A 14,171-nucleotide genomic window follows, 5' to 3' on the forward strand; every position below is an offset into this window, starting at 1 on the left:
GAGAACTTTGTGACCCCTACAGATTTAACTTGCACCAGTCTCCATTTTATACACGGATATACTTCGGCCTTCTGGATTCAAACTCCTATTCTCACGAACACGAGTCCCACCACCCTACTTACCAGACTATCCCGTTTAAATTATTAGTTTATTTTATAATATTTATTGAACAGCTGACCCAATTTCGATTTTATGACTACTAATGTTCAACCCTGTAGCCTTGTAACTTTGAACCCAATCCAGTAGACAAGGGAACTCCAGGATAAAGTATCGGAAGAAATTTTTTGCCTTCGGGGAGGACGTTTTGTTGGCACTAACTCCACATTTGAGTTACATTGAGAAGAAAACAACGAAAGCCTCCCACAGTTAGTCTAACAGCAAGGTGACTCTAACCCATGATCCGTCCGCCACTGTGGATATTTTACTTCAGCACTATGGTCGGTGCGAGCCAGGTCTGGAATTCGTATGGACCAGCCACCACTGGGATTTGAACCCGGTTCACCTCATTCGGAGGCAAATCCTCATCGTATCTTTTGCTGAAATGGCCTCACATATTCACTGAGTAATAACTCTGTGGAAGGTACCAATTTTATTTATTGATCTTAATTTAGTCATCTTCAAAATGTAAATGGCAATTCAATCGTAACTTTCGTAAAAAAAAAGAAGAAAAAAAAAGGAAGGTAAACCCTTCTTCCTCTTAATCTGCAATGATTAATGAGAAGCAACCACGAGGGTTGGTGAGCAAAGTGAACAAGGATCGGAGCCTTCTTGTTTTTTATAAAATTGCTAAATTATTAATTTTTCAACAAGCATACTTTTAAAAATAATAAGAAAAACATTTTCCAGTATTAAGAAATAAAAGTTTAAAACTGTCATCAACACCCACGATCTCTAAGTATTGCGCTAGATTTCATAATCACCAGCCCTAAATGAACACACCTGCCTTGCGGGTTTTATTTATTTATTTATTTTTTTAAAATTTAATAAATGAAGAGTCATTTGAATACTTGACGTTTTTCATTTTGTTAAAAATTTCCAAACTGTTCTTTATGTAAGACTTCTCATGAAATTAGCATAAAAATATAGTTTTTTACTGTGCAGTTCGGTAGTAAATGTGATAAACTTCGGTAATTTTATCATGATACCTCAGAGAAGCAGTTCCAAACTGTGTTTTATGGAACTTTAGGGTTCCGGGGAGAGTTAAGGAGGTTACGCGAATTAGTACTTTTTATAATCAGGGATGAATACTTTTATAACTTCTATTTAGTACTTTTCATAATCTCTGATTATATTTAGATCCAACCTTTAAATCATATCCTACATAAACTTTCGGTTTCTTTCATTAAATTATTTGAAGTAAAATACCGATTAAATAGAGATGGCATTTTTTAAATAATAATATATTTCTAAAAACAATGTGTTAAATGCATAACAAATTAGGAAAATAATAAGCATTTACAAAATCTTATATTAGTATTTCATACTGCACTTTTCAAATCAAAATAAAATGACCAAATTCTTTTAAAGGGAAAAATGTTTTCTAAATTACCATTTTTGACGTTTATGACAAGTCTCTTACATTGTTAATAATAAAACAATGAAAAATCTTCATTCCTCTAATTAAATATTTTTAAGATAGTCTTTTTTAAGGTTATAACATTCACAATTACCTTAAGAAGACTGATTTTTTAGGGTTCCGTAGAGGGAAGCCTAAATAATAATTGGGAACCGCTGCCTTGGAGCATTGCTTAATAATCAATAATTCGATTAATTTTATTTTTCAGTTTTGCATTTTTATTAAATGTGTGGTAAATAAGAGCTATAATTTTTAAAACCAAAGTTTTCGATAAACTGTTGCAATGCGAGCGGAAAAATTACCAAATGAATGGTTTAAATACCATATATTTTGATTTCATTACCAAAGTAGCTTTTTTTATTTTTACTTCTTTTGAGAGAGATGTCGTAATTTTTCTCCGTGCGTTATTTCGTGTTATACTACTTCCGCCTTAACTATTTAAACATTTTTTTAAATTTCCAATGGCAAGGCAAAAAGGTACAAATAGGAAGATGAAATAAATAACGAATACAAATGTACGTAGGATAACAAAAAAAGAAGACCGAAGTCATTGCCTTAAAAGTTCTCTTGCTTCCCAATATCTTGAGGACTCAGCGTGTCTACGAAGGGCCCCACATAGAAGCAGGTGGTCCCTGTCCAATTTCTCTCCAGATTTACAAAGTGGACAAAAAGGTGTGGTGGAAAGGCCTCTATGCGGTATAAGTGAGCAGAAAGACAATCGTGGCCTGTATATAAGCGGAAGGCCGCAACTGCATCACGTCTTGGTTTGTCGGGAATTAAAGAAGAGCTTACATTTCTCCAACTTTTCAAAGCTATGCGAGTCTGAAGTTGCAATGAGTTGGTTTTACATAAATTTTTAAGGAACAGTTTGATTTTCCAAAAGGAATTTGCCGTATTTGGTTGTTGTAGCAAATTGGCACCTTTTCTGGCAAGTAAATCTGCCTGCTCATTGCCCCAAACACCACAATGGGCTGGCACCCACTGGAGGACTACAGGGTAACAAAAAATTATAGGGATCACTTTTGTGGTTATCTACCACTAAAGTTTTAAAACCTTTTTACATATATAGCATACTGATCTAAAGCTCTACTATTTGACTTTCAATTGCAATACTATTTCATAAAATCACAAAAATGCTTTTGAAGAAATTTGACAAAAAGCTAATTGGTCAAGTACAAGCATTTTTAGAACTTCGATGGAGCCACAAGATTATAGAAACCCATTTTAAAAAGAAAGGTATTGCGATTTCACTCAGCCATATCAGTCGCATCAAGAATTCAAAACTTGGATCGATGCAAAATAATGCAAAACCAAAAAGAAGTGGACGGTCAAGCAAATTGAAGAAATCAGATTTGCAGAAGCTTGATAAGATGACATCAAAACCGGATCCTCCAACACAGACAAGCATGGCTAAAGCTCTTAACGGGAGTCAGCAAGTTGTAAGCTATCAACTAAAACAAAAGTTGAAGAAAAAATGCCATAAAAAACCTAAATGTCATCATTTAAGTGAGAGATCGGTGCAGATTAGGAGGCAACGCTTATGGCCTCTCTACAAGCTTCTCTGTAAGGACAGATGGCGAAAGTTCATTACAACTGATGAAGCTTGGATCTATCTATCTGATACCAATGCTAAATCTAAAGTTCAATATCTTAGCCGTGGACAGAACAGGCGAGACTTGACACCATCAACCACGGTGCCTCATGTCAAAGGCGTAATGGTTTGGATGGGCATATCCGCCCATGGTGTGACCAAACCTCGGTTTGTGAAACCTGGGGCCCAAAATAAATTTTGAGTATTCCATACAGAAGATATTAAAGCCCTTTTTTAAGGATGATTACTGCAGATTGTACTCTAATAGTGATGCTGTGTTCCATCAGGACTCTGCCCCATCGCATGCATCAAAGGTCACCCAGAAATTCCTAACAGATCACCAAGTGAAATTCCTGAGACCAGAACAATGGATTCCAAATAGTCCTGATGCTTCACCATGCGACTATTGCCTATGGGGACATCTGAAAAACAAACTGAATAAGAAAAGATTTTCTACATTGAGAGGCCTTCAAAGAGCTATTAGAGAAGAGGTGAAGAAAATCCCCCAGAAAATCATTTTGAGGGCTTTAAAATCATGGCCGAAGCGTTGTAGACAAATCTATTATGCCGGAGGTCGACATATTGAGAAACATTGCTGAATTTATGTAATAAATTTTGGAAATATAAACATTCAAAAATGATCCCTATATTTTTTTGTTACCCTGTATTNCTCATTGCCCCAAACACCACAATGGGCTGGCACCCACTGGAGGACTAATTCGTTTTCCCCACAAAAATAAAGATCTCAAGAGGTCTTGACATCGGGAAATCTCAGGTGTCACGGGACGTTCATGTGAGCTAATTGATTGTAAGGTCGCTTGTGAGTCCGAGAAGAGGACTGCATTTACATAACTGTTAAAGGACAGGACTGGATTGCAGGACTATTTAAACATAAATACTAAAAATGGACCTTAGCATTGAATGTCAAATCCAGTTTTGGAAATAAAGCGATTTTCTTACTTCTACACTTATTTTAAATATTAATATTGCATATAAATTATTTTTATAAGACAAAGCAATTAAACTAATTATATCAAATACATTTAATATTCTTCTCTATATCTAAATAAGTATTTCAATATTATGAATTAAGAAATAGTAAGCAACTAGTAATTAATACCTTACATTTTATTTATCCTCGCTTATAATCGAAGCAAATTTTTCAATTTTACGAAATATACAAGTATTTTTCTTATTTATTCTTCTTCTAAGCCCTACACCCTAGAGCAGGTGAGGGCGGCAATATTAATACGGTGCGTAAAAATAAAAAAAAATTTAATTTTGTAAGCTGATATTTTTTAATTGATGTTCATATTAAAAATATTTCTTCATTACTTTTGCTTTCTTTTTAATTGTTTTAAGTGCATTTGTTGCATTTTAGTGCAAGAATAAAAATTATGATTTATGTAAACTTTTGGCTTACATTTTTTAGTATTTATTAAAGAGTCAATAAAATATCAGAGAAAATAAATGTGACAAGTTAAAAGTATCAGCTCTGCTCTTGATGGTGTGCAGTGGCTAGGATGAGAAAGAGCAATAGCGCCGGGCATCCAGCCAAACAAACACACTTAAGCTTTATTTCAATTAGCTTTAAAATATTACAATTATAGAATAATTATTTTTATTTTAGAATGAAATGCTTTAAGAGACAAATATCTATCAATGTTTAATATTTAATCAATGAAGAAACATAACCCATATTGAACTCTAACGAATTGCCCCTGATAAATTTTGTGACAGAAAAAAAAATTAAAACCTGATAGATTTCCGGATTTTAGAAACACCTTCTAGTTTTACTATTCAAACGAATTGCTTTCGATGTCTTTCACCCCGTCTGTCTCATTAGTGATCAACATATTTCGATATAATTTTTTTTCCGTTCTTACTTCATATTAATTTGTTTGCGACAATTAACTTTTATACCTTTTTTACTAAATTTTTCTGTGAGGAGTTAATATTGAGGGAATTAAAATTAACTGAAACTAAATTGGCTTTTTTTGAATGCCTTTTTTACTTACATCATCCACACACGCAGCTGTCTGCTCTAAATAATGCGAGAATATAAAATGAGACAGACAGAAAAAAAATTAAATTCATATTTAAGAGTATTAGTTAATTGTTTTTTGAATTGACTTTTTAAGTTATTTAGATATTTTAAAGTGTTATTTAAAACTGCAGCATATCATATGAAAGCATTAATTGTATCATTTGTGCTATTTTAAAGTAAAATAAAAAGGAATTGTGATCCTTAGAAACAGATATTAAATAGTCTCATGAGCAAATGATGGGACAAAATTATCTTTTAAACAAACCAAAAAACTTTTTTACCTCTTAAACTAAAAATTTTTTATTTTTAAATAATTTATTAATACTGAAATTGTTTAAAAGATATATTTCTTTCTAATGACAACGAAGTTTTTTTATTTTACCAGCCATTTATTTATATTTTTTAAATTTATTTTTTATTTTATTAAATTAAATGCACAAGCTTAAAATAAAAACAAATCTGTCAAAATTTCATAAATAGTTTCGATTTACAATTTTAAGAAGTTGTTTCGACTTTGATTTAAAAGCCTTATTACTTTAAACACATAACAACAACAAAAATCAAGGAATTAAAAATAGAAACAAGTATGATCAATAAACAAATTCTGAGGGCCCCAGTTCCGAATGAAACTTTAAAAAAGAAGAAAAAGCCTTTGTCATCTCGGGGCACCAAGCTACAACTTATTTAGCTTATACGTAAATCCGGCCTTGCTACTTTTAAATAAAACTATTAAAGAAGTATTTTAGTTCACGACTGAATTATTTGAGCTAAACATAACCAATGATAACAGGGATGAAATCACGTTATTACAAGTCTAGCAGGATTGGCTTCGCGGAGGCCGCGGAAAAAGTTGGCTTATCGGCGTAGAAGGAAAGGAAGGATTCCATCGCTCGCTGCTGATGTTGGCTGGAGATATACCCGAGACTGGACACGAAATAAATCGGGGAGACTGACCGTCTTGATCAAGATAGTGATATAGTGAAAGTGGCTTGCGCGTGTGAAAATCCTGAAGTGTACATATGTGCGCGTATAAAAAAGCCTGCAAAAATTTGCTGCTCGGTGTTCTAAAAAATACCTGTTTGTAAAGTGATGAAGTACGCGAGTGTTAAAATTTTTTTTCAACACTTGAAACACGTGAAGTGAAAAACGAACATAAAGAAGTGTCACCTGCATACATTATTTCTTTCCTTCATAATTAGTAGCGATAATTTTATGATTGCGTAGGTCAAGTGAGCTAAATTTCTTATTATGAATAATTGAATAGAGAAATACATTTTTAAGGGTTAGATTGCATTTCTTGTGTTTATATTGCTTTTTTTTAAAAAAAAATAATGATATAATATTGTCTTTACAGTGCATTTTAAATGTTTTTGAAATAAATAAATGTGATTCAAACGCCTATTAAACTAGTGACGACAAATAAAATTGAGTTGTTATTTAAACTTTTATTTCCTAATGATTTATCACGATTAAATCGTAATAAAATACTAAATTTTTCAGCATTTTCTTTTGAACCTAACAATGAAGAATTTTCAAACAAACTGAAAGAAATTTATAATACTTTTAATTTTTCGGAATTAGTCAAAATTACAGACATTCTTAATATTTCCAGTGAGGGAAATAAGAATGAAATAGCAAAACATATTTTAACTTGCTTATGTGATTTTAATTATTTAAAAAATTCTATAGTAATTGAAAATCCCTCTGAAGCTGGGGATGAAATTAGGCAGGTTGAATGTAAACAAACTCAAACTGATTTTGAACCACATTTACCAACTAAAACTTGTGTAAATCAATTTACACAAGTTAATTTCAGTTCTAATAATGATGCAAATAATAGAGAACCAGAAACAAAATTAATAGTTAATTTTTCTGACACTGAAGCAGTTACTCCTATATTTAAAGGAGATAAACATGAAAATATTAATTCTTGGTTCGAAAATTTTGAAACTCATGTAAATTTATTTAAGCTTTCTGACATGCAAAAATTTTTATTTGCCAAAAGATGTTTAAAGGGTAATGCTTTAACATTAATTAGAAGTGAAACTTGTTTAAATTCATATGAAAAATTAAAAAAATCTTTTACTTGAAGAATTTGGACTTAATTGCAATAATGCAGAAAAACGTGCAATGTTGCAAAAAAGAAAGCAAATATATAATGAAACTCTTCAAGAGTATTTCCCTAAAATGAAAGAAATTGCTACTCAAAGTGATATTGATAACTTAGCTCTAATCACTTACATAATTCAAGGAATACCAGACCAAACAAATAATAAATCAATTCTTTATGGAGAAAATAATCTTTTTGAATTTAAACAAAACCTTGAAAAAATTAAAAGTGACTTAGATAAAAATAAATGTCAAAATAATAAGGGACCATATATGATGAAAATAGAAAACCCAAAATATGACATTAAATGCTTTAAGTGTAATGCACCAGGACATAAAGCCTCGGCTTGTCCTAAACAAAAATGTAACCCCGAATGTGACAAAACCCAAAATATATCATACAATACAGGAGAACTCAATAAATCAATGTAAATATTGCTCGAAGAAAGGACTTTTGAATCAATTTCACATGGGTTCTTTGTGTGTAAACAACCCTAACAATGTGGAAGTAAACGTCCAAAATATGACAAATAAACAATAGCAAATAATATCCGGATATAAAGTGGAAAATAAGTACCTAAATGGATATAAAGTGGAAAATAAATACCAAAAGGGTCGTCCAAAATCAAAACAAAATAAAAATGAGAATGTAGACAAAGAAATATTATTGAATGTTGATGCCGGGTCAACATTGAAAATAATACCAAAAGATTTTGCGTCAAAATTAAATATTCCTATTAAAAAATGCGAAGAATTAAATGTTACTCAAACGAAAGGACAATTAACACTTAACGGAATTTGTGAGTTTCCTTTAAGTTAGGCGAAATTGTTAACTCAGCTAAGTTTATTATAATTGATACTGATTTACCATATGCTTTATGAGTTGCTTTATTAGGGTTGCAGACTTGCAAAGATTTTTGTTTGTTTATTGATTGTGTCGGGCCAGTTGCTACTCAGTTTGGTAAGAGACTGATCACCTCTGCTAATTCTAATAGGGACAACTTATCTTTGCACATTAGACAGCAAAATTCTCAAAATGTTAAGGTTAAAAATGGTGAAAAAATAAAAGTTAAAGATGTTTCAGTAAAAGTAAACATTTAAAAAAATAATGTAAAGGGTAACAAAAATAAAAAGAAAAGGAAAAAGAAAAAATGTCCAAAAATTTCAAATGATTCGAAGATATATCTAGGTAATGGTATTGACATTATCAGGTCAATATCGACGAAAAAATAAAAAAATTAGAACAAAATAGAAAATGTGGACTTGAAAGAAATTTTAAAAAGTTATGATGATATTTTTACAAAACATAAACATTGTTCGATACCAATTGATAGATTTCTATGCTGGTTCGTTTGTTAACAATAGAATTAAATAGCGATTGGACTGTATTAAAGATTTTATTATGATTGGTGCTACGAGCACGCTGTAGCTATAAGATCAACAACTAATTTTCAACTGTTTGGGGTTACAAGAAACGGTGGCGAGGATGCTGAGTCAAAGATGCCAAGTTGGCGCTATATTTCTAAGATATTGAACATCCACCCGCCGTTGAATTATATTCAATAAACATACAAATTAGCATAACAATAGTACATAAACATATTCCAATATAAAATTTGCAAAGAATGAATAAATGCGGTAGGTACACATAATGAGAAAATTAACATACATCTTTTTTAATTGCCCAATGGCAAAATACACAATTTACTAATGCTACATTTAACAATCCCCTTGCTTGTTTTAATCTCCTCTACTCTAACCTTTCCATCCGTTCCAGGAAATAGTTTTAAAATTCGTCCCAAGACCCACTGATTTACAGGAAGATTATCCTCCTTTATTAAAACCATCGCATTTAAAATTATGTTTGTTTTCTCTACCTTCCATTTTGTTCTTTGTTGCAAATTGTTCAAATAGTCGCGAGACCACTTAGTCCAAATGTATTGAACAATTTTTGTCAACCTTTGCCATCGAGAAAGTCGGGTTTCCGATTTATCCAACAAAATTGGTTCAGCTATGGCAGTTATAGACCTTCCAACCAAAAAATGCCCTGGTTTTAGAACATCGAGGTCATCAATATCATCTGACAAAGGTGTTAATGGTCGAGAATTTAGGATTCCTTCGACTTGTGTTGTTATTGTAAGGAATTCCTCAAATGTTAACTTTAGATTTCCTATAGCACGTTTTAAGTAAAACTAAAAGGATTTGACCCCTGCCTCCCAGAGGCCCCCGAAATTTGTAGCTCCGGGAGGAATAAAATTCCAAACTATCTCTTCGGATGCCAAATAGGATGTTAGTTTATCGTCAGGAAATCTAGTTAAATTCTGCAATCGCTGCAATTCCCTACTAGCCCCAACAAAGCTTTTTGCATTAGCAGATGATATTGTAGCACATTTGCCGCGCCTAGCCGCAAAACGCTTTAAGGTAGCAAGAAAGGCATCAGTTGTTAAATCGGAAACCACTTCTAAGTGAATCGCCTTCGAGGCTAAACACACAAATATTGCAACATAAATCCGTTGGAAATTTCCTTTTCTATGGTGTTTATATTTAATTTGAAAAGAGCAGCAATAATCAACACCAGAGTGCAAAAAAGGATATTTAGGGTTTACTCTTTCTCGAGGCAAGGTTCCCATAAGTTGATTTGAAACAAGGGGTTTATGTTTAAAACAAACTATGCATTTATGTACAATTTTCCTAGCTATCGATCGACTACGAAGTGGCCAAAACCTTTCTCTAGTGCAATATAATAACGCTTGAGGTCCTAAATGGAGATTTTTGATATGCAAATGAGTCATTAACAATTTAGTGAAAGGATGGTTTGCAGGAAGTATAGCTGGATGCCTTTGAGAATAATCCCGAGCAGCATTATGTAAACGACCACCGACTCGGACAATTTGATGACCACCAAGAAAAGGATTTAAAGAGTTAAGTTTACTCTTACCTGAAAAAGCCCTGCCCTTGGAAATGGCCTTTATTTCCTCCTTAAAAGCAGATGCTTGTACATTTCCAACTAAAAAGGACTCCGTCTCATTTAGTTCATTAGAGGATAACTTACCAAATCTTTTGTTACCTGGATTTGTACAGTTGAATATGAATCTGAAAGCATAACTTAAAACATTCGAAATTTTAGTATAATTATTGCTACGATTTAAAATATTGTCAATTAAATCAAGTTTATAAGAAGTTATAAGTATTTTGGCAAGGGGTTTGAGTTCCTGTAAAAATTCACTGTCCGAAGAGAGTTTTTCAAAATCTATTGGAACAATATTCAGTTCTTGTTTCAAAAAATCTGGTGGTTTCCAGAGTTCATGGGAGGAAATTTCCAAAGCATTCAGACCACGAGAGAGGACATCTGCAGGATTTTTATCAGATGCAACATGATTCCAATGACAGTTCTTAGTGAGTTCTTGTATTATTTTAACTCGATTGCTGATAGAAGTCTTGAGTTGATCAGGCGACCGTTGAAGCCATGCCAACACAATTGTAGAATCTGTCCACAACATTATTTGTTGAATGGGCAAGGTTAGAGACTTCAGAACCTTGTTCAAAAGCTGTGCCAATAAAACACTGGCACACAACTCTAAGCGAGGAATCGTGATAGGCTTTACTTTTGAAACGCGGGACTTGCTGCACTAAAGTCTCGTATATGATGTTTCTCCCGAAATGGATTGCATGTACAGAACTGCTCCATACGCAACGGCTGATGCATCGGAGAAGCCGTGAATCACGATTTCACTCTTCTCCCCCACGTGACGAGGAATTTGTATGTTTTCAATGGCAGGCAGAGTAGAAACAAAGCACTGCCAGTCTTTAGCCATTGAATCTGGAAGCGGTTCATCCCATTACAATCTGAGTATCCAGAGTTTCTGGAGAAACAATTTAGCCTTGGTTAGAATGGGACCAAGAAATCCAAGGGGGTCGAACAAGCGTGAGATGGTGGATAAGACCTTTCGTTTAGTGTATGAGTCATGAATATTTACATCTACCTTGAAAGTAAAATAATCTAAATTTGGGTTCCAGATCACCCCAAGGGAATTAATGGTATTTGGTGGCTCACAAAAGAAATCATAGGCTTGGTCTTCTAATGGTATGGAATTAGGAATTTTTGAAGTGTTAGTGCACCACTTGTGTAAGCTCATACCCGCCTTTTTAAACAGGTCTACTAACTATTCTTGTAGTAATTGAAATTCTTGAAAGTCTGAAATACCTGACAAAATGTCATCCATATAAGTGTCTCTAATTATGACAGCAGCGGCTAAGGGAAAGCTATCCCCCTCATCAATGGCTAATTGCTTAATAGTTCTGGTTGCTAAGTAGGGTGCACAAGAGGTTCCGTATGTAACAGTGTTAAGTTTGCACTGGGTCATTCACGCTGTTTTTCCATAATATCAACTGTAAATTCCGATGATCAGGGTGAATCAAAATTTGCCTAAACATTTTAGAAATGTCAGTGGTGAACACATATGCATGTTGCCTGAATCGCAAAAGAATTGAAAATAAATCTTGTTGTATAGTACCGCCCTTGTACAAAATATCATTTAAAGAAAGACCCGATGTCGTTTTGGAGGAAGCGTTAAATACCACTCTCAACTTAGTGGTTTTACTATCTGGGCGAAGTACACCATGATGAAGTAAAAAATACGAAAGTGTTTTATCAAGAAGTTCTACAACTAATTGCACATGCTGCAGGTCAGCATATTCCATTAAGAACGTTTTATAAAGTGATTGCAACTTCTCATTTTTAGAAAGTTTTTTCCATAACTGATTTAAACGCATTTCGGCAACGGCTTCAGAATCACCGAGCGAAGCGGGATCCTCTTTCAAAGGCAACTATACTATGTAACGCCCTTCATGATTTCGATAATGAGTATTTTTATATTGAGTTTCGCAAAGCTCAAATTCGACACTATGTTCAACAGAGGGCTCCTCAACAGTTTCTATATTCCAAAATGCTTGTAGCTGTTTATCAAGGCTTTCCGAATTTATATCTGAACCAAGCATTAATCCACAATATGCTCTATTTGTAATATTATCGGGGCTCCCCACGGCAATGTAACCAAATGCAGTTTCTTAAAACAACCAATTACTACATGCCGATCGAAACTGATTTGGCTTCAAAATTTCAAAAAAGAGCTCGCAACCTATAATTAATTCTACTTCTTTTTGTGAATTAAACTCTGGATCAGCCAAATTAATGTCCGGTGGAATCCTTATATTAGATACTTCTACTGGATTAATTATCGTTAAATTTGTGATCGAAGGAACAATTAAAAGTTCTAAAGATGTGGAAAAACTCCCACTATTGTTTTTAATTACAGTGGTAACCTTGTGTTTGATATTTACCGAAATATCGCTCAATCCAGAGACAGAAGCATTTATTTTTTCCTTTTTCAACATTAAGTCATTAGCTAATTTTTGTTCACAGAAAGAAAGATGAGAAGCGGAATCCAAAATCGCTCTGCATGGATAATAGTCTCCCAATTCATTTCTAATATAAACAACTGCAGTAGGCAAGAGAATATTTTGTATCTTTTTTGATACTAAATAATTTGAAAAAGTGTTCGAATGTTCTTGTGGGAATGAATCATGCAATTGCGAGACAGTTGTTTGATCGGCGCCTGGCATCGTAGAAACTGAGGAGGTAGAAGGCGGGGAAGAAATCTCATAAATATGCAGTAAAGTGTTATGGCGTTTTTTGCAAACGAAGCAGGAATTATTCGACTTCCAGTCTTTTACTTTGTGATTATTCTTTAGGCAATTAATACACAAATTTAAACGTTTCATTTCATTAAATCTATCCGAAACCTTCATATTTTGAAAGGTATTGCACTTAAAAATCATGTGTGGTAATTTACAGATTACACAAGAGTTGGGATTATTATTCGAATTCAGGAAAGATTTACTCTTATTAACAGCTTGCTTATGTTTATAAATTGAAGAAGAAGCTGTTCGACTAATACTATCAAGACTTTGGCTTCTTTTTTCTAAAAATTCTAAAAACTTATCCAATTCTGGTATTTCATTTGATACGGTAGTTTGTTCATATTGTTTTCTGGTTTCTCGATCTACCTTTTTCAAAATGATGTTTAGCAAAAGTATGTCAGATAAATTATTACGATCAAAATTTAGAAGCTTCAGAGCTCTGATATTTTTCTTTAAAATATCTACCATATTTCTAATATCTCCAGCAGATTCATTTGTAAGTTTTTCAATTTCCAAAATTTGATTTATGTAAGTCTCAGTGAGGAGACGTTTATTCTCAAATCTATTTTCTAATGCTTTTAAAAGTGACTCAAAAGAATCGTCAAGAGTTTCGAGACGTTTAAGCGTCGCCCAGCAATGACGCTTTCAAATAATGCAGTTTTTGAGAGTCATTTAAATCATTGTTTTTAGTTATAATGTTATGTATATGTTAAATTGTGATTTAAAATTGGGCCATTCATCAAATTTACCGTGAAATACCGGTAGTGGTATCTTAGGTAGTTTAATTTCTAGTTTTGTTTTCGAATCAGCCTGAGATATTTCATTTTCACAATTAATTATTGAAGGTTTAATTATCAAAGAGTTAAGAATATCTTTAATTCTTACCTCCAGAGCTTCGAGTCTGTCTACTGTTCCCTCCAAGTCCGTTTCTACTTCAGTTACCTCAGGGTCAGTTATGTCTTTTAGCCCATAATAATGCTCCTTTAATTCATCAACTTTTTTATACAATTGTTCCACACGCTTCAGCTTGACCTCTAATTCAGTATGGTTATGTTCCTTCGTCTGGTCAATGTATGTTTCTAGCTTTGTTATGGTACCTTTGACGGCACGCTTCGATCTATTTAGTTTTTCTTTTTCCATCTCCGGCT

General features: G+C 33.1%; 2 protein-coding genes across 2 annotated transcripts; both read right to left on the reverse strand.

Moving 5' to 3' along the window:
* Positions 1–9,515: 9,515 nt before the first annotated feature.
* On the reverse strand, positions 9,516–10,823 carry LOC107452996 (uncharacterized). Its single transcript, XM_016069647.2, has one exon. The coding sequence runs from the start codon at positions 10,821–10,823 to the stop codon at positions 9,516–9,518; it is 1,308 nt and encodes a 435-aa protein (XP_015925133.2).
* A 1,567-nt stretch (positions 10,824–12,390) lies between these two features.
* On the reverse strand, positions 12,391–14,163 carry LOC139427099 (reticulocyte-binding protein 2-like). Its single transcript, XM_071187767.1, has 2 exons — positions 13,909–14,163; positions 12,391–13,665 (listed from the first exon to the last, which is right to left on the reverse strand). The coding sequence occupies exons 1-2, from the start codon at positions 14,161–14,163 to the stop codon at positions 12,391–12,393; spliced, it is 1,530 nt and encodes a 509-aa protein (XP_071043868.1).
* Between the last annotated feature and the right edge of the window lie 8 nt (positions 14,164–14,171).

Source organism: Parasteatoda tepidariorum, chromosome X1 (assembly GCF_043381705.1).
Source record: "Parasteatoda tepidariorum isolate YZ-2023 chromosome X1, CAS_Ptep_4.0, whole genome shotgun sequence".
In the NCBI taxonomy this organism is placed as follows: Eukaryota; Metazoa; Arthropoda; class Arachnida; order Araneae; family Theridiidae; genus Parasteatoda; species Parasteatoda tepidariorum.